Source organism: Myxine glutinosa, unplaced genomic scaffold, assembly GCF_964187855.1.
Source record: "Myxine glutinosa unplaced genomic scaffold, kmMyxGlut1.1 SCAFFOLD_447, whole genome shotgun sequence".
Lineage (NCBI taxonomy): Eukaryota > Metazoa > Chordata > Myxini > Myxiniformes > Myxinidae > Myxine > Myxine glutinosa.
Window position 1 is genome coordinate 87,501 of NW_027616545.1, and position 27,703 is coordinate 115,203.

Consider the following 27,703-nt stretch of genomic DNA (forward strand, 5'->3'; position numbering starts at 1 on the left):
TCACTACAATATCGTGACCTGCCTCAGAATTATCGACATGGCCTGGCAGGGTGTTACAAGGAGGACCTTAAACTCTGCATGGAAGAAGCTGTGGCCTGAGGTTGTGTCCGAAAGGGACTTCGAAGGATTCGAACCTGAAGTGTTAGTGGTGGAGGAGATTGTGTCCCTCGGAAAGTCCATGGGCCTGCAAGTGAATGAAGAAGACGTTAACGACCTCGTCGAGAAGCACAACGAGGAACTGACAACGGAGGAATTAAAGAAGCTACAGCAGCAGCAGAATACGGAGGTTTTGCAGGAAATTAACGCGGAGGAGCCAGAGGCAGAGGTGGTTATCGCTACAAGTGAGATTAAGGAAATGTTGGGAATGTGGGAGAAAATTTCAGTTTATTGAAAAGAAACACCCTGAAAAAGTTGCAACAGGTCGTGCGTTGGCGCTGTGTAACGACACTTGCCTCACTCATTTTCGAAACATTTTGAAAGGGAGGAAGAAACAAACCTCGTTGGACAGGTTTTTATTGAAACGTCCCTGCAAGTGAAAGCGAGGAAAGTGTGGCGAAAAAGGCAAAAGTTATCTCCTCCACCTCCGCCAGCATCTTCGTCTGATCTTCAAGGTAAATACACTTAATAAAACCAGTTTATTTCTTTACATTCTCTTTTATTATGTACAGTATATACGAGGTCGTGCTTGTTTATACATTATTTGTTATTTATAAAGTACATTTTTCTTATTTAAAAACACGTAACAAAAAAAATTGGTGTGGTTTTTTGGGGGCTGGAACGGATTAATAGCATTTCAATGCATTTTAATGGGGAAATTTAATTTGAGAAACGAGCAAATTGAGTTACGAGCTCGGTCACAGAACGAATTAAACTCGTAAGTCAAGGTTTCACTGTATATATAGATATATTTATATATATATTAATCATTAATTGTTTAATATTGAATACTTTTCTTTTACCCTGAATTACAGGGTGATTAATTTTTTGGCTTAATTGCTGAGGTAGCTCCCATAAGATAGATAGATATTAGAATATTTCAAGTTGTATTTAGTGTTCAGCAAAAGGCAAGTCGATTTGGAACTAGGACGGAACTCGGTAGAGCGCGTGCCATCCACCAGGCTGAACGGTTTACGTTTTGTATCCCATGGATAGACCGGATCAACATCCGGATGTGAACCAAAATATAATCGGCTTGTTCTTGTCAACTGAACAACCAAGTTTTGTCATAATTGGTCCACAACTTTTTGAGATATTGTGTCATGTCTTGTTTCTGGCCCCATGTCTCAGTGGTGAAGAATTACTTTAGAAAAATAGAAATTCTCGGATGCTGATCTGGATCTGCATCTTCACGAAAATCTAATCAATTTCGTTATTGTCACACACCCAACCTGACCGCGAAGTTTCGTCTGCATATACAACTTCTTGAGATATCCTTCTCACAGACAGACAGATAAACAGACAGACAGCGGTGAAAATTTAACCTCCGCCCCCCTTTGGTGGCGGAGGTAATAATTTGTACATTTGACTTGTGCTTTACTTTCTCAATGCTGTAAATCTTTCCTTCCGTACACTGTACCATATTGTGAGCACTCTTCATGATGGTTGGCCAGTTTGAAGCGTAACCTGCTGCTTGATGTACCTGTGTATTTCATTCATGGTAGAGTCTATTTATTCACATTCAAGTACACCGTGAGAAAGTCTCCAGCCATTTTGGCTCATTCATTACGGATGTTCATCCACCGTGGGGTTCCAATGCTATGCAGAGCCGGACTGAACACTGAGAGGTGAACGACAGCTGCATTTTGAGAGTGACAGGCACAGGACTGGATTCTTGTTTGTTCATCTGTCTGCCTATTCTTCGTGGGGTCGTATTATCAGGTTCGGTGGACCGGCCTCGGCCGCTCATTGCTTTGCCTGTCGTTTGGAGTGGGAAAAATGAGTCGGTGGCAGCACGTCCCTACCACAATCATTGCGCGTGTGTGTGAAGTTGCTACCAACACCTGCACTCGCTCATATGTATGATTTAAAGGTAGGCTCACGAAGAGCACCCATAGTTAGTAGTTGCATCTCCCTGCTAAATCACGTGTCTGTCACAGTTTGCATTTTTTATTTTTTTTTGCCACTTCTCTTCCCCTAGTGGATGTGACTTGCTAAACTTACCGGTGATTAAAAATAGAAATCTAGCAACTGCTTTTTAAATTTTATGTGTGTTACTTTAATTGTTATGTGTATGTTTATTTGCAAATGGTTCACTTTGTGTGTACTCTCATATCTAGTCGGATTTAATGAGGCAGGATGGTTTAGCTCGCAAGCTTTTGTTGCCAAACTGCATTGTCTTACTAAAGGTGGTCCCCTGGTTAATTTCACAGGTGAGACCATTCCGTTCCCACGGTGTGTTTGAGCATAATATGTGCTCCTGCTATTACAATCGTTTCCAGAAAAGCTCTTGTTAAACCTCAATCACAATGGTCGGTCTCACCAGCAGAGGGACTGTCGCAGGTAAAGTAAAGGCGACGTGGAATGTTGCTCGTGCTGCTGGAGTAAACGCCTCTTCGTGAAAAATGACCTTTGCATGAATGAGAGAGCCACGACCAAATCGGCCGAGTCACATGATCCCTTCTTTCAGTCGCCTGCTTTCTGGTTCATCCTCCAGCGATAAAGGAAATATTACTTGTTCCATACTTTGACGGTGGAGTTTAGCTGTTTTTGAAGATGGCACTGTGCGTTTAGCCCTCAGCTGTGCGTGATTGCATTCGAATGAACGTTCTCTTGCCTTTCCATGGAGAAGAACATCTGTTGCTACTTGATTGACTTTAACAAAATAACTGCTCTGTCATCAGGAAGGACATCTCATGTAAAGGTTTGACTTTTAGTGTTTGAAGTAAATTGTATGATTTGTAGATTCAGGTACAAATCATATCGTGACTTGGTCGGCATTCATTGCTCAATTCATTGTTGCCAGGATTGATATTAGGGAGAAGCGGTATAGATAAAAGAAGAAGAAGAAGAAGAACATCTCCACGCATGGCTGGCGGACTTCCTCTCTAGTCGTCGTCAACGTGTGGCCCTGAATGGGTTTCTCTCATCTCCTCTTCCTGTTCAGGCTGGAGTTCCCCAAGGCAGTGTTCTGGGCCCCGTGCTTTTTCTGGTCTTCATCAATGATCTCTCTGACTCTCTCGAAAATCCTCTCTATCTCTTTGCTGATGACTCCACTCTCTGCCGCTCCATTCCTCTTCCCTCAGATCGGCAGTCTGCTGCCTCCTCACTCTCTGAAGACCTGGACAAAATCACAGACTGGTCAAACAAGTGGAACATGTCTTTCAATCCTGACAAATCTCACACTCTTACTATGTCTCTCCGAAAAGATCGACTGGACAACCCTCCCATCTACTTTCTCAACAATCCTCTCCAAGAAGTTCTGTCGCTCAAGATTTTGGGTCTCACTATCTGCCATGATCTTTCTTGGGAAAACCACATTTCCAAGCTGGCCTCCAAAGCCAGTCGCCGACTGGGCATCCTCCGTCGTGCGAAGTCCTTCCTCGGCACACCTGAGCTCCTCACCACATACAAGGCTTTCATCCGCAGCTCAATGGAATACTGTTCTCCCCTATGGGCCGGTGCTCCTGCCTCACACCTAGCTCGGCTTCACGCTGTTGAAACCAAAGCTTTCAGAATTATTGGAATCTCCCGCGATGAAGCTATCTCTGAGGGCCTTTCACTCACTCACCGCAGGCAGGTAGGTGGTCTTTCTGTCTTCTACCGACTCCTCTCCGGCCTTGCACCCCCAGCTCTCTCTGTGCTCTGTCCCCCAAATATTCCTACAGGTCGCACAAGATCTGCCAGCAACCCTCTGATGGTTAAACTGCCGAAATCTCGGCTCTCCGCTCACCTACACTCTTTCATTCCTCTTTTCTCCCGCCTCTGGAACAAACTCCCTCACTCCCTTCAATCCCACTCCTCCCTCCAGGTCTTTAAAACAGCTGTTCACCACCATCTCTTATCTTCCCCCATCCAAAACCTTGATCTTTTCTACCCCCGCTAATTCACCCCAGATCCACCTTGTTTGAAATTCCAACTTCTTTCCTGGAAGTCCTGGCAGTGTCCATATGTTTTATACCTCTCCCACTGCCCCCTTCCCACGCCCCCCCCCCCCCCCAAGCCCTCGCCCTCTCTCAGATCTCTCGATGTCTCCATGTCTCTCGGTCCCTGCTCTCAAATGTTGTGTTTGTGTCCTTCCCCCTCTCTCCCCATCTTGTCTACCGCTCCCTATGTTATATGTTTTATGTGTCGGTTTGTCTTTCTGTGTGATTAATGTTCGCTCTTTCACGAGCCTCGATATTGTATACAAAAAAAAAAAAAAATAAATGTCTCACCACCAATGCAGCACTTTCAGAATGATGTAATCCACCCCAGATTGCTCGGTGTGGATGCGCAGAAACTCCTAGTAACGAAGTCAATCGGGGTGGCCTGGACATTCTATGCCTGCCAGATAAGAATTGTAGAATGAAATGACTAAAAAAAGACTTTTAAAGAGGCTGAAAATACTTATAAGCATACCTGAAAGAAAGGGATGTGCCTACAAGAAAACAGAAAATAACTTCTCGATCATCTCATCTAAAAAGTTGATATCTTGCAGTCCGTACTGCTGAAACCACCGACAATATGGGCCTGTAAAAGCCGAAGGTTCTTAGACAGGTGCATTTTACCCAAACCTCCGTGCTTCTTAACACCGATTGCAAGGTCATATCTGGGGCTTGTGAATGCACAGAGTGGGTTTAAAATGATGTTATCTCCATAATTTGGGTTTTAGAAGGTGGAGCGGAGTCCTCACAGGACTTGAAGTATCCACCTCTGCTTTGGTATCCCCCTCAAGGGATCGTTTCAGGATCGCTGCAGAGCCCCGTCCAGCCATCAACTGTAGTTCGTTTGTGGCAATGCTCCCATGGATGGTTTTTAAGATCTCTGTACAGTTCTTATAATTCTTGTTGCTTGAGTTATCAATGGTACAATTTCGATGCTCTTCAGCTTCCAAGATCTCTTGACCTCATTTTTGAGGTCCTGGTATTTGGTCATTTTCTTGATTTCTGCGTTGTTTAGGCCAAAATTGCTGGGTACTGATATCTCAATCGTCAATGCTGTCTTTTCCTTTTTGTTCCTGAGTACAATGTCCGGACGCAATGCTTTGTTTTCTATGTTCACGCTCAATGGAATCATCAGGTCGTACGTGAGCATGACGTCCTCATGTTCAATGATTGCCCTTGGTTTGTGTTTCCATGAGTTTTCTGAAACTGGGATGTTTAATTTTTTGCAGATTTGCCAATGAATCACTGTGCATACTTTGTTATGCCGTTGTGTGTAAAGTTGTTCTGATAATTTTTTGCATCCCGAGAGCAGGTGACTAGTACTTTCTGTTTCTGTCTTGCAGAATCTACACTTGTCCGTCTGGCTCAGTCCCACCATCTTTTTAAATCCATTGGTGTAGTGTCCTTGATATTGGGCTTTTATTATGATTTGTTCACTGTCCCATTTGAGCTGCACTCTTCTTAGCCATTCCAATGAGCCTTCTTTGTCTATCCCCACTCTGTCCAATTATTTTTTGTATTTTCCTGCGCTCTTGTCATTCTCCCAGTTGCTGGTGTGTATTTCTTGATATTCCTTTTTATATATTTATTTTTTCTTTTTTGCAATTGCTGGTGCTGTATTTGTTTGTGTGTGTGTGTGTGTGTGTGTGTGTGTGTGTGTGTGTGTGTGTGTGTGTGTGTGTGTGTGTGTGTGTGTGTGTGTGTGTGTGTGTGTGTGTGTGTGTGTGTGTTTGTAATCACAGGCACCGCTAGAGTGTACTAATACGAACAGTAAATTGTATGAACTTGACACATTTCAGATATTTTTCATCTTCCTATATTTCCGTGAGTCCAATTTGCAATCAGAACACAAGAATTATGGTTAACCATTCTGAAATTGCCACTTGATCTTTTGTCTAAATGCTGAAAATTGTGTTTAAAAGACGATTTGAATCCCAGATTTTGCGCTATAATAGCAATGGCGGGATAAAAATGCCCGTCGAGCAGAACTGAGTCACTGAAAACGCACACACAGCACATGCGCAAAAGGCCTCCTTTATCTTTCATTCGTCATTTTGAAAGTCCCGTATTGCTGCGGTCACCATTGCATGGAGATGCGACAGTTTTTCCTGTTTTACTTTTTCTTTTCTGTAGTTTTTAGATGTACATGTAGTTTTTAGATGTACATGTAGTTTTTTCTAATGTGAAAAACTATGGTTATGGCTTGGGAGCATCATTGCGCCATTGCTGCTCGTTTGGTGATAGGCCCAAGTATCTTGTGAAAGATTATTGGGACAACTTGGCTGTAATTATTCCAGTATGTGGATCTTGTCTGAACTTGAATGATGTGTGAGATAGCGGTATTGAGATTCTACATGTTGAATGTTTCCTATAGTGACTGCTGTTGAATCGTGTTTGGGTTTCTTTCATGTATCTGGTGCATCTTATCGCAACTACTGGTAGCATGTCCAACACTGTTGATAACATGCTCCTGGGAGCGTTTTAAACGTAACGGTAACATATTACCGAGGCCTCAGTTGTTTAACTCCACCATGAGCCTTGACTTTGTAGAAAAAGGTATTAATTTCTAACTTTTGTGTCGTGTGAAGATTGAATCGTGCGTTAAGGTCATTATATCTGAGTTGAAAGAAACAAACTATTTCAGGTGCTGTTTTATAGCCATCTCCTAACTGTGAACAGCATGGACGTGACTGCTTTGGCGCCTTTGGTGATTAGTGAGGGAGCAGAGGGGTTGTCAGTATGTGGTAGTTTGGGGCCAGCGCAGTGTAACGGAGCCCACATTACTGGAGAGCTCAGCTGTTCGACGCTGTTTTCACTGTGCCTGGCACGGTGCCCAGCTGTGCTGCACGCTGCACAAGCCAGTGAGAATCCAGGATGCCGTTGTGAAGCTAAACCTCCAGTGTGTTTCTCTGCCGTGCCGTCCTGCCAAAATTGATGCGGCCATGAGAGCGGCACCGTTCCCACACTGGTTCGCATGTACTCCCAGGCCTATCATCCATGGTGGATCTCTCTCTCCCCCTTTCCCTCAACAGCCAAATTGACTTGCTCGCAATGTCAATCGCATCTTGTGCGTGCTCTCTCAGTGTCCTGCAGGCAGAAGCGAGGCATGTCACCACTTTACGTCTGTAATGTTGCGAAGTGACAGCTGTAGTTAGCTTTGGCTCCTGAACCGACAGGAAACACTTCTGGGTATAGTATTCACAAAAATACATTCTGGGAGGCAAAAGGAACTTGATCCACATATAAATTATCCAAGGCAAGAGGCTGTTTTGTCCCTGCCATCCGAATGTTGCTTTTACGTCTCGTGAGTGTATTTCTGTTCCGGATGCTTTTGCGCAGCTAGATTTTATTCGGGATACGAGTTAGCAGAGGTTGAGTTTTCACATCCTGTGATACACAAGCACGTCGGTTGGCCTCTTTATACACAGTGGGAGAGTGTGGGAATTCGGTTGCACCGGTGAGAATATGGAGTGACGGTCCTGAGACGCCGCGTTTGGATGGAAGGCTGTTATGGTGGAGGAAGGATTGTTTGCATTGGTGGAGCTGTTGAGTAAAGATGAACGATGTTATGAGCACGAGGAGCAGAGCCAGAGGAAAAAACAGAATGGGAGAAGTGGTCATGAAGGCCTCCAAAGCAAAATCGATTGCATGCTAAGTGGACACTGTTTAGTTTGATGCATTTCCAACTTCAGCAGAATACTGGCAGGCCTCGACTGTGGAACAGACTTTCCCTTTCATTATTTGGCAGTAATCGTTCCTGTGATAGTATATCAAACGATGTTCTTTGTCACAAAGGATGTGACAGGCCATGCTATGCTTTGGCTGCAAATAGTCAGTATGTGTGTGGATTAAAGGGCTTCCTAGCTCGAGAAGGCATTCTCCAAGTTTTCATCATTTTTCCATCACAATTTTCATCATTTTCCATCATTTCAATTTTTTCATCATTTCCTTCATTTTTCCATCACCATTTCCATCATTTTTCCATCATTTCATGTTTTTTCATCATTTCCATCATTTTTCCATCATTTCATGTTTTTCATCATTTCCATCATTTTTCCATCATTTCATGTTTTTTCATCATTTCCATCATTTTTCCATCATTTCATGTTTTTCATCATTTCCATCATTTTTCCATCATTTCATGTTTTTCATCATTTCCATCATTTTTCCATCATTTCATGTTTTTCATCATTTCCATCATTTTTCCATCATTTCATGTTTTTTCATCATTTCCATCATTTTTTCATCATTTCATGTTTTTCATCATTTCCATCATTTTTCCGTCATTTCCATTTTTCCATTCCATCATTGGCAATAAACCATTTAATGATGGATGAAACAATTTCATATATAATAATGTGTGTCCTGAAAATGTAAGTGTAGGAATTTGGGATTTGTTCAGGATGCCTGTGATTGCTGGCCTACTCGTCACAAAGTGACACCGTGGGATCTTTAATGTCCACCAACTAATGTCAGCAGACGGAACTCCCTGTTTAACGTCCATCCGAAGGGCGTTACACACATTGATGAATCCTCCTGCCTGTGAAACACCAGGATGGCAGTTTATAGGTGGATCGGGATCCAAACCCAGGCTACGCAGCTTAGAGGTGAGTGCGTGTACCTCTAGAGTCTAGAGTCTAGACCATCCTGCCAGCCTCCCTTGCCAAACAATTGCTCTCCTTTATCTTAATGGTGTCTGATGACATACTCGCATCTGACTAGTGAGGCCTACAGATAGCGCGATCCTCAAGACAACGCGTAGTACATTAGAAAGATCGATGTGATTCCTTTTCGGATGGACTGACTTTTTCCTTTATGCCTTTGAGGAGATAAAAAACATTTGGAACAATAATCGTTGGACTCGTAATAAAAAGATTCCTGCAGAAAAAGTTTAAATGAATTCCCATGAGCAGTTCATTTTAGATAGCAGACTCTCATCATGTAAGTGTTTTGATTAACAATTGGTTCTCAATGATAACTAAGAGGTTATCATTTTCTGTCGTGGGCAAAACGTGGAAGTGAATGACAAAGCACTGAAAGCTGGAGTTGTGGACTTTTCTATCTTGTATAAATCCAGGTTTGTCACCCAGGTCGAGTTCACCTACGTCAGGCCAGGTGAGATGGTGTGCTGGACAGCTGTCACCTGCCTGACGGTGAGGTCTGAGCAGGACAAGGTGGGTCGTACTGGATTTCAACCAAATGTGTGGATCTATGTAAGCATTGATGGTATTGGTTAAGCTTCTCATAGTATATATCTTTATTTCGCTATTTAAAGAAAATAAACGGCGCAAGATAAATTTTTATTTATTTATTTTTCAAGCACCGTCGATGTCTTTCTTGTTGACTTGATGCAAAGCTCAAAGAGCGTGACATTGTTACAGAATGCAGAAGGTTCTCAAAGGCCTTTGCATTTGGATCTACCAAGAGGTGATCACATGACTTGGCAAAAGTGACGATCTTTTGTCTGCGCAGTTTCCCATGGATGAACCGAGACGGTCTAGACAAACTATGTTTTGAGCTCGCAGGGCATGAGAAATGCTTGTTTTATTTTTTTTTGAAAGGAAGTTAAATTGTTATGGTGACTGACTCCCATATAATCGTTTTACCACCACGTTATACATAGTCGTGCCGTTAGCTTTTGCACATTCTAGCATTATAACGTTCACAAGTTTCAAACTCCCTTAATTTAATGAGATTGGCACTGCTTCCGTAAACAAGCCTTCTCGTGTCCCTGATTGATAGCTGTGGCCCATACTTTACCCTCAAACGATCACTTGCGCACACAGAAGAGAATGTCCAAGGTGGGGCATTTTTTCTTCTTCTTGTTTGCCCCTCGAAGGAGCCACCCTTGAAGCCTGAATCCGGGTCATGGCTTTTTATTGCATGGGTCCTTGCCCGGTGTGAACGAGCCTTATCAGCCTGGGAAAGCTGCCCGGGTAAACAAGAGTGGCACAGAGCTGCCAGCGGGATAAGGCGATGCTCTGTGATAGGTTAGAAATTTTTTTTTTTGCAGAACCATCGAGGGAGCACACCGGCCTACCCTTTTGTTCCCATAGTCTAAGGAGCAGGAAAAATACCATATTTGTCCGATCACTGTATTTGCACATGTTTTCTGGAACAGTCGAGTTCTGCAATGTCTTATGGAAATGATTCACGGATAGAGGTCTTCTATATACTGTCCATACAGGGGAGGAGGGATGGAGGAAGCAAATTGATGAAGAGTAAATAAGGAATTGGGAATAGAATGGAGGCAAGGGTAGTGAGGGTGGGGATTGTTTGGGGGAGAGAAGCATTAAGGAGACAGATATGCATGGGGAATATGGTGACTGGGAACAGCGTTGAAATCAAAGATTCCACCTAGCCTCAGAGATCTCCAAAGGGGTCAGTAAGCTAGACAACAACCCATAAGGGGTCATGCGCACCGATCGTGTAGATTAGCAAAAACTCTGCACTTCAAACGGTGCCGTCATCGGTAAATGTACATCCAGCAACCTTGTTATTAAAAGATGGTGCAATAAATAAATAACCAAATAGAATCACCTATTTGAGTGCTTGAGGCCAGAGTGCATCAGAATGTAAAGGATTCAAATCATAAAACACCTTTAATGGCAAAAAGGCAAAAAAGGAAAGAAGCAAAGGTGGAAATAAAAGTTGATATTGGAATAGAAAGCTACATTCCAAGTTAATACACATGGACATACAGATGAATACACAAGACACGTGGGAGAGAAAAATACCAATGGATGCGATTTCACAAATGTTAGGACAACACATGCGTGTTATTATCACGGAATCGGTTAGTACAATGCTGTCACTTCCGTAAGGCTGAATTATTTACAATGGTCACAGACTCACAGTGCTATCTCTCTATATCTGCCTGACATGCTGACGGTTGGTCATCAATTACAGGCGCTGGGTTTGAATTGCAACTCTTGTGTGACAAACCTTGCACCACCAAACCTCTTTATGCTGTAGGCCACACTAACCTTTTACAACAAGCAAGGAGCTGCTCTACAGGTCCCCCACTTTTTGGGTGGCATGACAAATAGATCCGTGTAATGTGAAACCTAAATGTTCAACGGCTTTTGAAATATCGCATACACAAGCCAAGTTACTGAGATGGTTGCCATGGCAACATCATTCAGCCGCTCACCTCCGTGATCTAATCAGGTTGAGATGATGTCATGGGGAATAGATATGTGCAATATGAAAGCTAAATGTTCAACGGTTTTTGAAATATCGTGTACACAAAAGTAGATGGACGGATTATTGGTCGGTCGGACGGAGCCCATTTTAACGTCCCTCGTCTCCGACCTTGTCGGAGGGGTGAGGGACAACAAGTGCCTGTTGCCTTGAGGAACCCAGAAAGATTATAGTTTGTTTTTTGCAGTTTGTACGATCACCTGTGTATCTTTGTGTATGACCAGGTGGCGCTAGAAGAATTACTAGAATCCATCTAACTGGTGCCTGGAGATGATTGTTTTTTGTTTTTTTTGTATACTTAGTCGAGGCTCGTATGAAAGCTAACACGTGTAACATATAATAAAGGGAGTGGGAGACAAGAGGGGGAGAGATAGGGAAGCACAACAACATTAGGGAACAGGGACATCGGGAGGTCTGTGGAATCTGTGGGCGGGGTACACGGGATAAGCAAGATGGACACTACAGGGGCTTTCAGGAAAGAAAACGGGGAATTTGAAGGAGGTTGGTTTAGGGTGGATTAAGGGGGTATAAAATATCAAGATTTTGGATGGGGGAAGACATGGGATGGTGGTAAACAGCTGTTTAACGAAGATCTTGTTTAACGAAGAACGAAGATGTTTAACGATCTGTGACTGAAGATCTGGAGGGAGGAGTGGGATTGAAGAGAGTGAGGGAGTTTGTTCCAGAGGTGGAAGAAAAGAGGAATGAAAGAGTGAAGGTGAATGGAGAGTCTTGATTTTGGCAATTTCACCAGAAGAGGGTTGCTGGTAGATCTTGTGCGTCCTGCAGGAATATCTAGGGAACAGAGCACAGACAGCAGGGGGACCTATGCTGGAGAGGAGTCGGTAGAAGACAGAAAGACCACCAACCTGCCTGTGGTGAGTGAGTGAAAGGTCCTCAGAATCAGCTTCATCGTGAGAGATACAAAATATTCTGAAACCTTTGGTTTTTACAGCTTGAAGCTGAGATGGATGTGAGGCAGGAGCACCAGCCCAGAGGGGAGAGCAGTACTCCATCAAGCTGTGGATGAAAGCTTCTGGCTTTTTTTTGGTCTAGATTTTTGTCTAAACTGGCATCGATCACTTAAGGTGTGTGTGTGTGTGTGTGTGTGTGTGTGTGTGTGTGTGTGTGTGTGTGTGTGTGTGTGTGTGTGTGTGTGTGTGTGTGTGTGTGTGTGTGTTTGTGTGTTTTTGTTGTTTTCATGGTCCTTGCCCATTAACAAATCCCAAGTTACATGGTCCCTTTACCTTTTCGTAGCCCTGCTATACCATGAGTTTAAAAGCATGGAAATGCGTGACACGAGGTTACATAATGTGAGCTCGGTTTAAAGGGTTTTGGAGTGTTTTGATCATTATACCGATTAGTTACGCATTCTTGTGATGACTTTGTCGTCCTGTAGGAGTTTCCACATTCAAGCAAAAAGGTTGCAGCACACGTTTACTTGTTACTGAAAAAGAAACGTTTTTAAAAATTATAAATTGAGATACATACTACTTGTTCTAAGCAACTGAACACAGATACCATCTTTGGTGGTTATTTTGGTTATAGTACATGATCTGCGAGGCCTGAAAGAGATGGACATGTTCGGGATACATTGAAGTGGCGATCAAAAATCGAGCTATTTCACACTGTATGTAATATGTAGATGGGCCGTTATCAAGAGTTTAGAAAACTTTTTGTAACTTATATTAGGGCCAAGGTGATGCCACCCATTATGTTGACCCCATTTTGCTCGCTGAAGATATCACTGCTCTTCTGAAGCATGAAAGCTTCTGAAGTCACAAGATCACACAAATCATGAAACATACCAAAAAGCACAGGCTCTCGGCCACAAAGCCACCTGCTTCTGCGTCGCTGTGCCTTTGTTCCTTTCACACGGCCTGAAGCTATATTTACCGGGATGGAATCAACAATCCGCCATGCTGCGCTATTCACCCGGATATATGCCATCAGTCTCTTGAGAACCGGTGGAAGGGTAGTGAAGCTGAGGGAGAAGAGTGGGAAGCTCCATGTGGTGGCGAAATTCCCTCTCATCCTTATATTTCCTTGAATGGTGATGGGAGTGACCATAGATTTTGGTGGGTAATGGATGAAGGGGCAAAGATACATAATTATGTTGTCCTTGCTCTCTGCAAACAGCTTGATGCATGATTCGTATCATGATTCGTACTGTTGAGAACGGCATAAGTGAGCATACCTTTTCAACAATTTCTTTTTAACAGGATCTAAGGCTCATAGTGCAGCTGCCACACATCTCACTCACATGGACATGCAGATGAATACACAAGACACACAGCCACTGAACTTGGGATAAGTGCTGTCTCTTCCGGGGGCACTCTGGGTGCAAATGATGCAAATGTTCTGGGTGCCGTCTCTTCTGGGGGCACTCTGTGTATCAGCGACGTCACAACATTGGCGCCCCCTTTCTCACTGCACTTAGGGCATATATGGTTGCCAACTTATGGGGATTGTCCGTACTCTTTTAAATGGTGAACGTCTAGTAAGGAAGCAGCACAACACCATTTTTCAAGTCTTTGGTATGACTTTGCGGGTGTTTTTGAACCACCGAGCTCCCAGACTCTGAGCAGATGCTCTAAGCTTTACACCATTTATCACGAGACCTGATGGAAATCTCACCAGATTTTAATAAGAACTCGTGAGAAATCATGGAAGATATTCACATTCCCTGTGAGCAGATCGATGGCATCCTTAAAATGACACCAATGGGTTTTGCCCTTTCTTCCTGAGTACTAGTCGGACCTGCTTTCCTCAGACTGCTCTTCACAACATATCTGCGTTTATTCAAGTCATTTGGTTCAGCTGACGTTCAGTGTTTAATTTGTCACAGTTTATCAATCGTAACACAGACCTGCAGCTGAGGAGGTGAAAATTACCCAACGGGTTGGGTCTAAAGTTTTGTGCTTTCTCTAACTTTCCCCATCTCCCCTTCCTTGCAACTTTGTGTTTTCACAACCTCCTGGGAGAGATTTGGCACGTGTGACTGGCACAACCCCTTTGCCACATTCTCAGCTCACGGCGGTGCGAGTATTGATGATACCATGAGTAGCTTGATGCTCGCACCGTTGTGCAGATATTTATCCATCATGTTCATGCATTGTAGGATTAAAGGCTTATGTGCACAGCATTCCCGTAGTTCAGATTCTGAGAAACTGGCCAAGCCCACCATGCATTTCTGTGCGGAATGGGCAAGAGATCAGATAAGAAAAGCACACAATACCCATGTAGAGCGTATTTCCACTTGGGCATCGTGTTCGGTTTGCTTTGTTTTTCATTGTCCTGTGGCACAATGCAATGGGACAAAGGCAGGTTGCGTTTGCTACGGATGCCCGAACGCCAAACGGGAGCATGCTGTTGACCTGCAACGGTTTCCAAGCAGAGTCTCGGTGTTTAAACAGGGTGTTCCCATACACTTGCCGTATGAGATAATAAGGGCTTCCACAGCTTAGTGAGTATTTTGCGTTGTAATAGACCATTGCTTCAAGAAACGGCGTGGGAACTGGGTTTGCGCCAAGCCGCAAGGTCTATTATTTTGGCCCGTCGTGGAACTTGCGAGTGACTCTTGGTGACTTCACAAAAGTCTCGGCCTGCGTGCCTTTTTCTTCATGCCTCCTCATCCTCCTCCCATTTTTCGTTTACAATCTTTTTTTTGCATCCACATCAAGCCTGTCTTTTCGATTCAATTGCAGAGTACAGATTCTCCCCTAGTCTACATCTTCCTCGCATCCTCCCGTGGCCTTTTCTCTCACCACTGCACGCTTTATTCCCATCACCACCTGCGAGCGCAGCTACATGGGATTTTCTTTTCCAAGGCGCTGTCCTTTTCTTGGGTAATTGTGCACATAGGTGTGAGAATTGCAACCCGCTTCCCATTCCACACGTCCTGTCTGACGAGTCTTTCCCTATCGTGGTCGGGGCGGCAGTTGCGTTTTGCCTGCTTATCGAGATAGTGACACTGAGAACCCAAACCGCAGCACTTGAGCTTTCCGCATTGCGGTTTCAAACATTGCTTCATTCCCATAAGGAAATATTGGCATTGGCTAACATTATTGTGGGTTTGGCATGTTCGGATGTGTGAGATAAGACAATGTTGTTTATCTTGATTGAAGATTTCAAGAATTTATCTTGGGTAATCTTCCACTTGGTTTGGTTGGGTTTGTTTTGCTCCCTTTGAGATCTTATAAATTGGAGTAAAGCTCCAAATTATGTCGGCAGCTGTTCAACATGAAGGTGCACGTCTGTGTCATTCCAGTGCTGCAATGGGAACCACTACATGAAAATGACGAACAAGGATATGGCCCGAGCCATCCGTCGCAGAGCCGAGATCGCTTCGGCTGAAGGTCTTGAGCAAAACGCACATTATACTCAAGAATCTTCTTCTTTGCTGCCTCAAAGTTGTCCTCAAGCTGATGCAGACGACGGTTCTCATGGTGAAGGAAATTCCTCATTACTTTATTGCTCTTGCCTGAACAAGCAACGAATGGGGTATACAGAGTGTCTGTACTTCAAAGCAGTGACTTTAAAGTGATATTAACTCTTGTACTCTGGTGTGTACGTTTTAGATCAGCAAAACAAGTGGGGAGTGACCCTGAATGTTTGGGGTAAGGTAATGATAAGGGGGTGGGGAAAGGTGAAGATTCTGCTGTGCATGTGTGCGTATCACCTTTTAACTGGAATGGTGACCATGAACCCCTGGGTCACACCAGCACTTTAGGGAAGGGTTCTAACCAAGAGGACGTTCCTGCCACACATCCAACCTGTTTAAGTGCGCATTACCAGTTCAAAAGATGTTCAAGTTGTAGCCGGCAGGATAGATATCGACGTTAAATGGACAATCTGGCTCAGTTGCAGTCTGTGGGAATCGCAGGACAGCCCATTGCATAAAGCAGTGTCAGCTGACACACTGCTACTGCAGCAGCGGTCGGCCTGTATCAGCTTTATATAGAGCGAATAACTAGTTTTGCTGGTGAGGGCTATTGTGGATCTGCATTGGCAGACGGTTGAAAAATAGATGAAGATTAACAGGATGTTGATCGAGGTATGCTGACCGCTATGGGAAGCAAGGAGAGGCTGATGTTTTGGGTATTAACCCTTCATTTCTCTTTTTCTCTCTCGTTTATCCTTAACTAAGATTGAGAATCGAAGATGTTTTTTCATTTATATTAAATCTCAACTCACTGTGTCAATGTTCCCACCCTGCAGCTGTGACAGGAAGAACACACAAACTGCGCTATGCTCCAGTGTGCAGCTTTGATGGAAGGGACTTTGATGAAGATTCCTTGTACTTTGGCAATGGCACCCGTCTTCAGGTGGAAAAGGTAAGAGTCGAGAGCTGTGCTTCGTTCTTCGTTCGTTCTTCTTTTTTTGGCTGTGGTGGAATATCATGTCGACATCGTATGGATTTGCATTCTACGTTGAGTGTTTAATTCTGCATTCCAAGAAGACGTTGTTCTGTCCAGTCAAAAAGTAGTTTTGCAATAAAAACAGAAATGCTCGGACTATGAAATTGTCATGAATACAAAAGAACATCAACAATAAAGTTTTCATTCAATCCCTTTCATTTTTCAGGAGGACTGAACTGAATTAAGGGAGTGTGCATGTATCTGCCAAGTTTCTTGAATCTGTGACATTTGCACGTCATGTCGTGGACACCTGAATAAAATTCTCTGTAGAAAACTATCTGCGGACGTTTAACGGACAAATTCGTTCTTGCAGACAAGATGCCTGTTCTGTGCACATTTTGCAACAAGGAAAGCACACAGTCTCAAATTCCAAAGTTTGTTAAAAAAAAACACCAGACAACATGGCACAGTAGTGGGGCGGCTTAGCCCAAATATTCAAAAGAATTGTGCATTTTGTGATACAAGCACCAAATTTGGCACAAATGTACATTAATATGTTGCGAACATTTTCAGATATTGGGCCACTTGAAATTCCGTAATTTTTTTTTTCAAATTTCGTAATTTCAAATTTTTCGGGTGACACCGTCACAATTTCGGTCTTCGAGGCCGGCCGATAGGCAAAGTGTGACCGGAAGGGACGAGGTTCTCCTGACCACGTGGCCCTCGATCTGGGAAGCGAGAGGCGTTCCATTAGTGGACGCGCCCCTCACGCCCGACTTTTGGGCGGCCCCGGCAGGCCGTTTGTTTTGACGTTCCGTGACAGGCCCCGCACCCCCACCTCCGGGCCGACCGGAAGCTTGTGCTGAGTACATCATACCTGAACAACTCAGTGAGGCAGAACACAGCAGTGCACACCAGGGTGACCCCTTCAGTGCATAAACCAATTAACCTGTCCACTGCAGGGCATATAGAAATGAAGTTATTTTCTGCATATAATAATAATATAAGTTCAGTTCTATATAACAATTTCTGTTATCACCACTACCACTACAACTACCACTACTACAAGCTTTGTCTGGAATTTTGTGGACTAACAGACAAACAGACATACAGACAAGCTGGGATCAAAACATTACCTCCTTCCACCATTGAGTGTAGAGGTAAACATCATGGAAATTATATCATGCCCTAGATTTAATTCATGCTTACCCGTGTATTTGCTTCACTGGTTCACAAGGTCTTTTGCATACATGTAATTCAGACTCGTCTTCATTGCTGACCACACAATGTTCGCAACATATTAATGTACATTTGTGCCAAATTTGGTGCTTGTATCACAAAATGCACAATTCTTTTGAATATTTGGGCTAAGCCGCCCCACTATATCGGCCGGCCTCGAAGACCGAAATTGTGACGGTGTCACCCGAAAAATTTGAAATTACGAAATTTGAAAAAATTTGAAAAAAATAATTACGGAATTTCAAGTGGCCCAATATCTGAAAATGTTCGCAACATATTAATGTACATTTGTGCCAAATTTGGTGCTTGTATCACAAAATGCACAACAGGTTTGCTATGCTGCTACACTACAGTCTTGAATATGAATTCACCAAACAGAGGGCTGCGACCCTGGCTGACCCCAATCGGGAAGGTCACCCGAGAATATTGCTGCCGTTGCTGACTCAGTCGCCTGCAGTCCCAAGAAATCTCTTTGGCACCGCTGTCTAATGCTCAACACCAGTAAAGAAAGCTTGAGGGGAATTCTGATAACAATGCATGCAAGTTATCAATAATGTTGCTCGACATGTGGCCCTCATCAACCATGTGGAGCATATCATCAAACATCGACGTCGTCAGTAATGAAATTGTACAAATTGTCAAATTTCTGTTGACAACTGAAATTTTTAGGGATGTCTTGACTGAGTGAATAATATGATCTGCAAATTAGGTTGAATTTGATTGGATAATATTAAAGTTGTTAAACTTTTCCCCAGGGCACACTTTTTTGGGTCACCCTATATTGAATTTTGTTTAATATTTCCTTTTTAATGTATTTATAATGCTGCTGTGTCATATTTGTATTATCTTTATCTCGTGATGCAGGTTCCTCAACAGCTACCTGACCAGGTGGACCTCTTCTTCTGCTGTTCCTCCTGTGGCAAGGTATTCTGGGAAGGCTCTCATTTCTCTCGCCTAATCTCCCAGTTTGAAGACGTACTCCAAATGGGCTCGGACTCTTTCTACGGTTGTAGCAAGGCCATGAACTAACGGACCCCCGGCATTATTCCAAGAGGACCCACGACGTATTCTCACCGTTCGTTATCGGCCTCGTGCTGACTTGTTTTTTCATACGATGCGAACCCAATAACTTACCGCACCATCTCGGTGGTCAGACGGAAGTTTCTTTGTTTACCACACTCAACGAGTTCTCTCTCCTTTGGATTGATATCTGACCTCATTGTCACGGGTTCAAAGATTCATATCATCGAAGCCGCTGAGTTATCCTGTACATTTCAGATAACATGGTCTCGTGTCAAATGCACGTGCTTCTGGGTTCCATTACAGGAAGAGGTATTCTGATTTTAAATAAGAATAACACAGCATGTGGTTGTGGTTACCAGTGTGGTATGGTATTACTCTGCTGGTTCAGGATAACAATGATGGGAATTTTCAGGACAACAAGCTGCTTTGCTTTATATGATCATTTAACGAACAAAAATAATTATTTTATAACTTTATTGGGTGACAACCCTGGTGTTGGGCTAGCGGCTAGGGTGCCGGCTTAGGATCCTGGGTTCGAATCCCAGTCGATCGCTGAATTAACGCCAGGGGGGTTGACTCAGCCTGTCATCCTTCCGAGGTCGGCTAATTGAGTACCAGTTCACTGGTAATTCCCTGCTTGTCGTAAAAGGCGACAAAAAGGGTTGGCGGCAGGAAGGGCATCCGGCCGTAAAACATTGCTTCAAAAAGGGGACCGAAAAACAACAACAACCACGGTCCCCGAAAAAGGCCAACCCCCGCTTGCGGGGGAAAATGGCCTCTAAAGGTGTTTTTTTTTTTTTGTTTGTTTTTTATTGGGTGACATGCTGTTAAAAAGCTACTTCGGTCACATGACTTGCATTGTTTTAATAATATAATTTTTGTGTAATAATTTGTTTCAAATGTGTTTACTTTCTTTGAGCAGTTTCATTTTAAAGGTAAGCTTTTGATATTGTGCAATTTGTTGATTTGGCTTTAACTCTAATGTGAAAATATTTTTGAGGTGATGTGTCAAATACAACATGTCATTAACAGAAGACACCTTGCGTTTCCCTTGTGAACAATGTGTTGAGTGTTTCCTCTGTGCTCCACCTTTTTTTATCAATCGCTGCGACATCTTTGTTTGGGGTCACCCTATATTGGTGGGTCACCCTACAACCAGCTCTTTTGATTTGTAATTTATCCCCTACGAATACAACCTAAAATCCGTTTGCTTTACCTGCAGCTACCTGGTGCAGCTACCTTTACCTGCAGTAACAGATACGGGGGTCTGCTCACCCCTGTATCTGTTACCACCCCCCAGATCCTGGTCCTGTGTGATAAGCTCCAAGACTGCCCCTTGCGTCATGTAATCTCTATTTTCATTATTCTTTCCCATCCCCAGCGCCTTGCATTTCTTTATATGAAAGTGCATCTGCCAAACGTGCAACATCTTCACCTGAAACATCCCTTTTATGAGGTAAATTGCATCTCGTTCTAACGCTCTAACGCTTGTGCTGAATGCTCGTGTCAAAGCTTCGACCGAGCTACGGTTTCACAATATAACTGCATCTAAACAGTAAATTGCACGGCGTCGCTAATCGACCAAGTTTTGTTCTCTCATTTCCATACAGTCTCATAAATGTAGAGGTGTTCCCATTGACTCGCGTCTCCCTAGATTACTCGCCATAACGATAGCTAATAATTACACTAATGGTCACTGTAACGCAGCTTGTCAATTAAATTAGCCCACGATGTTTATTAGCCAGGTACACCGCGCAGCATTTGGTGTGCGTGCGTGCATGCGTCTTAGTGTGCCCGTCCAGGCCATAATTATTTTACCATTTTAGTTTTTGTCATCAAATTTTCAACAAACATTTATTATGAGAATATGGAAAACACTAAATAATAAAATTTACATTAACATTCTTTTTTTAGCTGGTGTTTTGTTAAGTTCAGTTTGAGTACAAAGTGGACAGGCTTTGAATTTTTATTTGTTTCTAGTTGGTGCCCCAATCATGCGAAGCTAAAAGTGCAGTTTAGTAATTGGTTCACTTTGTCTGTCAGTCCACATACATCAGTTTGTGATCGAGGAACAACTTCACTTCAATTGAATGTTATATTTTGAACAGACGAATCAGAACATAAATCGCAAAACAAACCTGTGGTTTAACAGTTCTTTGGCTCTGAATTTGTCTCGATTGCACATGTGCAGAGAGGTGTGAGATAATTATTTTTACTCCGTCTATTTGTCTGGCAGTTAAAACAAAAAGTAAAATTATTCCAAACAGGAAACTTCCTGTTTTTAAGGATGTCATAAAGGACACAAACAACAGGCACGAATAACTAATGTAACGTGTTAAATAAGGTGGTGTAGAAAACGATGCAGCAATGGCGGTAAACATCAGAATTTTTTTTTTTCTACGACCTTTAAAATCTTTATTTTAGTTAGATTGAATTATGCACTTCAGCAATACAACAACACAACAACACAACAACATGCATTTTAAAAGGCCATTTTCCCTACTAGAGCGGGGGTTAGCCTTGCGGTCCCCATGACAATCTTCTTCATTTTGCCCTATTTTCTGCATCTCTCCTTGTTAACCCCCTTGCCCGCATTTCTTCTTCCACCATCTTTAGCCAAGTCTTTCTCGGTCTTCCCCGTCTTCTACTTCCTTCTACATTCATTTCCATCACTCTTCTCAACCAGTCACTTTCATCCATCCTCAACACATGACCAAACCATCTCAACCTGTTCCTCTTCACAGCATCAATCACAGGCTCTATTCCCATCATCTTTCGCAATTCATCATTTGTCTTCCTCTCTCTCAACGATACTCCGCACATCCGTCGAACCATTCGCATTTCCACCCTTTCCAACCTTCGTTGCTGCTCTACGTTCATTACCCATGTCTCATTTCCACCCATTACTCATTACCCATGGTTCATTACCCAACATTTCTGCCAACTTCAGCAATGTAGAACACAAATCGCCTTCTTGGCACTTTCAAAGCCCTTTCGTTAAGTAGTACTTGGAGAAAATATTATGGCATTTTACTCATCATGACCAATCAAAGTTGCTGCTCGCAGACCCCTCCCATGCCCATGTTTCTCAAGACTGTGCGGGGTAAGATGTTCCTTGAACTCCCTAGTTATTATATTGATTAACCATCCGCACGGCGTGCATTTTCACGTCACTTAATTACATCAAGCATTCCGTCTTCTGTTCATGTAACTTTTGATAGGTGTTGCTTATTTTATCAGGTATTTTACAGGTGTTGTTCAACCATCATGGTGGAGCTTGTTCAGATTAGAAGACATCAATGTACATATACATTAATTTGCAAGGACTTCGGTACTGTGTGCTCATGTGGGAATGAAAATGGGCCATCTGAGGTGATAAACAAGGTGACACAGTGTAATGATATAAACCATCCCTATATTGATTAATTTGAGCAAAGCACATTGGGTAATGCAAGGAAGTTCAATGCAGGAAACCATCAGGCCCCTCATGAGTCATGTCCATGCATTTCTGCCAACATTCAAGTACCCCTCCATCGCCAGTGTCTATAAGTACCGATTTAATTGCAGTTTCAACCTATCTACCCTTTACGATGCCACTACCTTTCCAGAGAGACAATTCCATTCATCAACTACTCTCTGAGTGAAAGACCTCTACCATACAACTGTCATAACTCTCCTATTATTTACTCTTAGGCTGCGGCCCCTGTCACTGCCCATGCTGTTGAAACACTCTTCTGGACTTATTTTGCCTATACTCTTCAATAACATAAACATCTCTATCAGATATCCTCGCAATTGCTTCCTTTCTAATGTATAATGTCCTGTCGCCTTCAGCCTCTCCTCATAGCTTAGTCTTGCTTGGCCCAAAATCAAACCAGGAGCCCTACCCTATCTATGGCAGCTATATTCTTCCTCAATGTGGTGACAAAAACTGAATACAGTTTTAGATGAGGCCTCGTTAACTTTCTTTACAGTGTTAACACCAGCTCTTTTGATTTGTAATTTATCCCCTACGAATACAAGCTAAAATACATTTGCTTTACCTGCAGCTACCTGTTGCTGTGCTGTGTCTGCTCACCCCTGTATCTGTTACCACCCCTCAGATCCTCGTCCTGTGTGATATACTCCAAGACTTCCCCTTGTGTCATGTAATCTCTATTTTCATTATGCTTTCCCATCCCCAGCGCCTTGCATTTCTTTATATTAAAGTGCATCTGCCAATATTTTCCCCAATGGTAGATCTTGATCATGAAGTATGATGTTTATTTCACTCAATTGCCAAGTTTCACTGGCATCCATCTCTGGTCTATTTTCCATCTCCTGTCCAAGACTTCTTTTGAATCCAGTTTGTAGAAAAACTCATGAGGATAGTGTTGGAGGGAGTAGTGTTTGACATCTTTTTGTGTAATAATTATCCCAATATGGTGGAGGAGGTTCAGGTTGGAGAACATCTGGGACCAAGCAACGACAACATAGCAAGCTCAACATTGTTGAGATGTGAAGTTTGGAATAGTAGTGCAAGGTTGTTGGATTTTAGGATGGCAAAACTTGAGGATATGAGAAGTTATTTGGGAGCATTCGATTGGATGAAGTTAATGAGTGGGTGATCTGCATTGGAGCAATGGGCAACCTTCAAGGAGCAAATGTGTAGGGTGCAGAGTAGGCAGATTCTAGTGAGGTGTAAAGGTAGAGGTAGAAAGAGACCAGGTGGTTGATCAGGAAGGACGCAGCGTAATTCAGGATAAGCGGAAAGCATTAATCACGTACAAAATATCAGGATTAGAGTCCGACTCTCATCGATATAAGAGGAAACGGAGCCTACTTAAGAAAATAACTTGGCAAGCCAAAAGAGAATTTGAAAGGGACATAGCCAAGAATATTAAACACTAGCAGGGATCTGTGAAAATTCTCCATAATGTAAAATGTCACTCCAAGACCTCAACTCTCCCCTCGCATTCCCACCCCCCCTCCTTCCCCTTCCCTAACCCCTCTCTCTCCACCCTCACTCACATCTTCCACTCCTACTCTCCATCTTTCTCTCTCCCTATACCCCCGCCATTTCTCCTCCCTCTCCTACCTTACTTCCTCCCATGTCCTCTTCACCGTCTCCTCGCCCCCCCTTACTTTCACTCCACTTCCTCCCTATCAACAAATATCCATTTTGGATACACATGGTCACCACATGAGGTGTCAGATTTTTGCCCCATGGGGGACTTTTTATTCGTATGGTCTATTCCACATATGTTTGCATTTTAGAAGTCCCTCGATGTGTTTACATGAAATTAAAAGAAATCTGGGGAAAAGACTAACACTTTTAAAAGAAATCACTGTACACTGTTTTGTTTGTGTGAAGCCAAATGCAGCACCGTGGGCACAATGCGCAGGCAGAGTGGTGTTCTATCTGTATAATTTATGTGACATATGATTCAACTTTTAGATGTCTCTGGGGTTGTTCTAAATTAAAAATTTAGCTTGGGGCAGTAAAGACTTTTGAACAATCTGATTTAATTTGGAAGTAAACGCCTAGGCCTGCCGGGAAGAGCTTTAGGGTACCTCACACCAAAAAATGGTTTTTACGGACGTCCACGGATGTTCTTTCTACAGCAACGTTGCGATTTTTTGAGCAAAATCGTGAACACCCGGGAGAGGATTTTGCTTGACCGTGACCGATTCACAGCGGTTTATTACGGTTTAGTACGGACTGCTACGGCTTCGTTGCGGATATACACGGCGGAGATACGGTGCCTCTACGTTTGCTTGTGGTTCCTTACGGTTCCCGGCCCAGAATATAAAAACGGGGGCTCCCCCGCTCTCCCCTCATTCTGCTGCTGACTTCCAAGGGGGAAAGACCTATCCAGCAGAGCCATGGACGGAGCACCCGCTGCCCAGTGAGTCCAAGGAGACGGAGAATCCTTGCGGATGGTTAAGATGGCCTTACGGAGTCTTACGGTGGTGTTACGGCAGTTGTGGAAGCGTTGAGGAAGCGTTGCAGTCTAGATTTCCGTAGCACTGCTGTAATTGTCTTACGAGAGTTTTGGTCTGGACCAAAACTCCCGTAAGAAATTACGACCCCTCCCGGACGCTTAAGGATCCATACGAATGCTCCAGGAAGCGTTGAGGATGTCCCAGGTGCCACAAGGAATGCTCCCGTTTGTGCACGATTTTTTCGCCGCAACGCCGCCGTAAACGTCATAACGACCCCGTAAGGCCGGTGTGAGGGGGGTTTTTCAAAGGGGTCTTATTCAATTGGAACATCCCATGCATGCATCGCATTGCTTGGCTTTCACACTTTGTCCCTTTGAGAACGTATGGTCTATTCGACGCATCTTCAGCTACTCCAGACCTCCAAGGCACTGACCTCCAAATCACTAAGACAGGAAGTAAAACAGGATTACCTCCATAACCTCCACCAAAGCCCACTGGGCAGCCATCTGTCAGCCCCATATGTAAAGAAAGACATTGACACTGCTCTGTCGACAACCAAAAATGGCAAAGCCACAGGGGCTGACAAAATTTCCCCTGAATTCCTTAAAAACCCCGGAGAAAAGGGTTGTACTTGGTGGCACTTTTCGCTGCCGTCCATGAAACGGCAAATTCCTGCAGCCTGGAAGAAGACTAATATTGCCATCCTAAAAACTGGTAAGCCAGCAGACTGCAGTTTATTGCACTCCATCATCATCGAGGCTTCTAGAGAAAACAAGATGGCAACCTATCGTCGGCCTATGACAGAGCTCCTTCTCAAAGTTTCGAAAGTCTTCTGTTGCCAGAAGACAATGAGACTACTATCGGTATTCCTTGGGGAACGAAAGATATCCGCGTTAGCCTCAACGGCAAAATCAGCCGTGTTCTAACCCTAAAAGATGGCATCCATCAAGGATCCCTCCTAGCCCCTGCCCTCGAGACCCTCTATATCAGCGACCGACCAATGACAGCCTCGTGCAAACTTGCCTATCGGATTTGTGGCGGAGGGCCCTGACCTAAAATATGTTGGGGACCAACTCACCCAAGATCTGTGCCTACTGGAGAAGTACTTGCATAAATGGAAGCTCCATCCAAACCCCAACAAAACAGCTATCTGCGCCCACCATCTTAACAACCGCAGGGCAAATGCAGAGGTAGATGTGACATTTTACGGTATGAAAGTTGCAAATATCCTTTACCCCAAATCCCTTGGGGTCACACTTAACCGGATGCTGACCTATAAAGAACACCTGCAAAGATGCAAAGAGGTCAGGGCACCAATAAACCTCGTCCGGAAACTGGCCGGAACATCCTAGGGAGCTGGCGCTAACACCGTATGCACGGCAAATCTCATCCTTGTATCTGGAGTAATGCGTATCTGAAGTATCTCACCCTTGTATCTAGAGTATCTCACCCTTGTATCTAGAGTATCTCACCCTTGTATCTAGAGTATCTCACCCTTGTATCTGGAGTATCTCACCCTTGTATCTGGAGTATCTCACCCTTGTATCTGGAGTATCTCACCCTTGTATCTGGAGTAATGCGTATCTGGAATATCTCACCCTTGTATCTGGAGTAATGCTTATCTGGAATATCTCACCCTTGTATCTGGAGTAATGCGTATCTGGAATATCTCACCCTTTTATCTGGAGTAATGCGTATCTGGAATATCTCACCCTTGTATCTGGAGTAATGCGTATTTGGAATATCTCACCCTTTTATCTGGAGTAATGCATATCTGGAGTATCTCACCCTTGTATCTGGAGTAGAGTATTGCATGCCAGTCTAGTCAGTGAGTGCCCATACGTAGGCTATCAATGTTCACTTAAATGCTGCAATGAGAACAGTGTCTGGAACCCTCAAGTCATCAAAGTCTGAGTGTCTCCCTATCTTCTCCAACATTGCTCGGCCAGCCATCCAATGGGGTGTTCTGCCATCCCGATACTTTGGCTGCATTACGGCTATTGAAATTCCAGCCCAGCGTTTCCTTGTTGAACATTGGTGCTGCTGCCTCAAGTCCCAAAAACCACAATGGAACTGCCCGAGCTCCTGACTGGAACCCATCAAAGTGAGGCTGACTTGTGGAGGGTCAGCTGGGAGGCTGCCTCAGCTCCTAATAAACATATTTTACATGATCCAACCATTGCTCTACCTGGTTTCACACTCCCATGTAGGCAATGGCTTTGACAGGCCCCTCCGTTTTGGGGGAGGGAAGGAGGATAAATTTTCCCATGCAAAGAGTGCTTTAACCTCAGTGTTGCCCAGGTAAAAATGGAAATTGTAATACCCTCTGCCACCAACACCAGGTGGCGCTACACGGTACACATTTACATAGAGAATTTACACCCATCCCCCGGTGCGCCACACCCCCGCATGAGGCCGTCTATGTTACCCTCCCACCCCCCCCCCCCCCCCCAGACAAAGTTATATGTGTATTTGTACCCCGAGTAAGGTATAAAAGTGTTTATAGCTGGAGAACCTGGTGTTGCTCAAGCGAAAAAGAAACATCAACATATTTGAAATGAGGGAAAATATAATGGAAAAGCAATTGCATCCAAATCAGAATCCATCACAAATGTCAAATCGTCATTTTACCTTTTTGTTGAATATATGCTGGTGAATGTACCGTTTCTGAGTTTCTGAGGACGTTTCTGAGTTAAGTATGATGACGTTCAGGAAGAAGAAGAAGCCTTACCACCAACTTCGACCGCTTCCGGTATTTTGATTTTTTTTATATTCAAATGTCTGGTAATCGTTTTGGATTTATTTATGCGAATGTGTACTTGTATATAACTGTCATTAATCAAAAAGGTTTGGGCACTATGGAGCGATTAT

The 27,703-nt window shown here is 43.6% G+C and overlaps 1 protein-coding gene across 1 annotated transcript in view; it reads left to right on the forward strand.

Moving 5' to 3' along the window:
- Positions 1-19,941, forward strand: part of LOC137432406 (exonuclease mut-7 homolog) — an 85,506-nt gene extending 65,565 nt beyond the window's left edge. Inside the window, exons 10-12 of the mRNA XM_078768777.1 lie at positions 15,556-15,733; positions 16,506-16,621; positions 18,749-19,941. Coding sequence (XP_078624903.1) covers positions 15,556-15,733; positions 16,506-16,621; positions 18,749-18,913 — 459 coding nt within the window. The 3' untranslated portion in view covers positions 18,914-19,941. The remainder of the gene's footprint in view (positions 1-15,555; positions 15,734-16,505; positions 16,622-18,748) is intronic.
- The last annotated feature ends 7,762 nt before the right edge of the window (positions 19,942-27,703 follow it).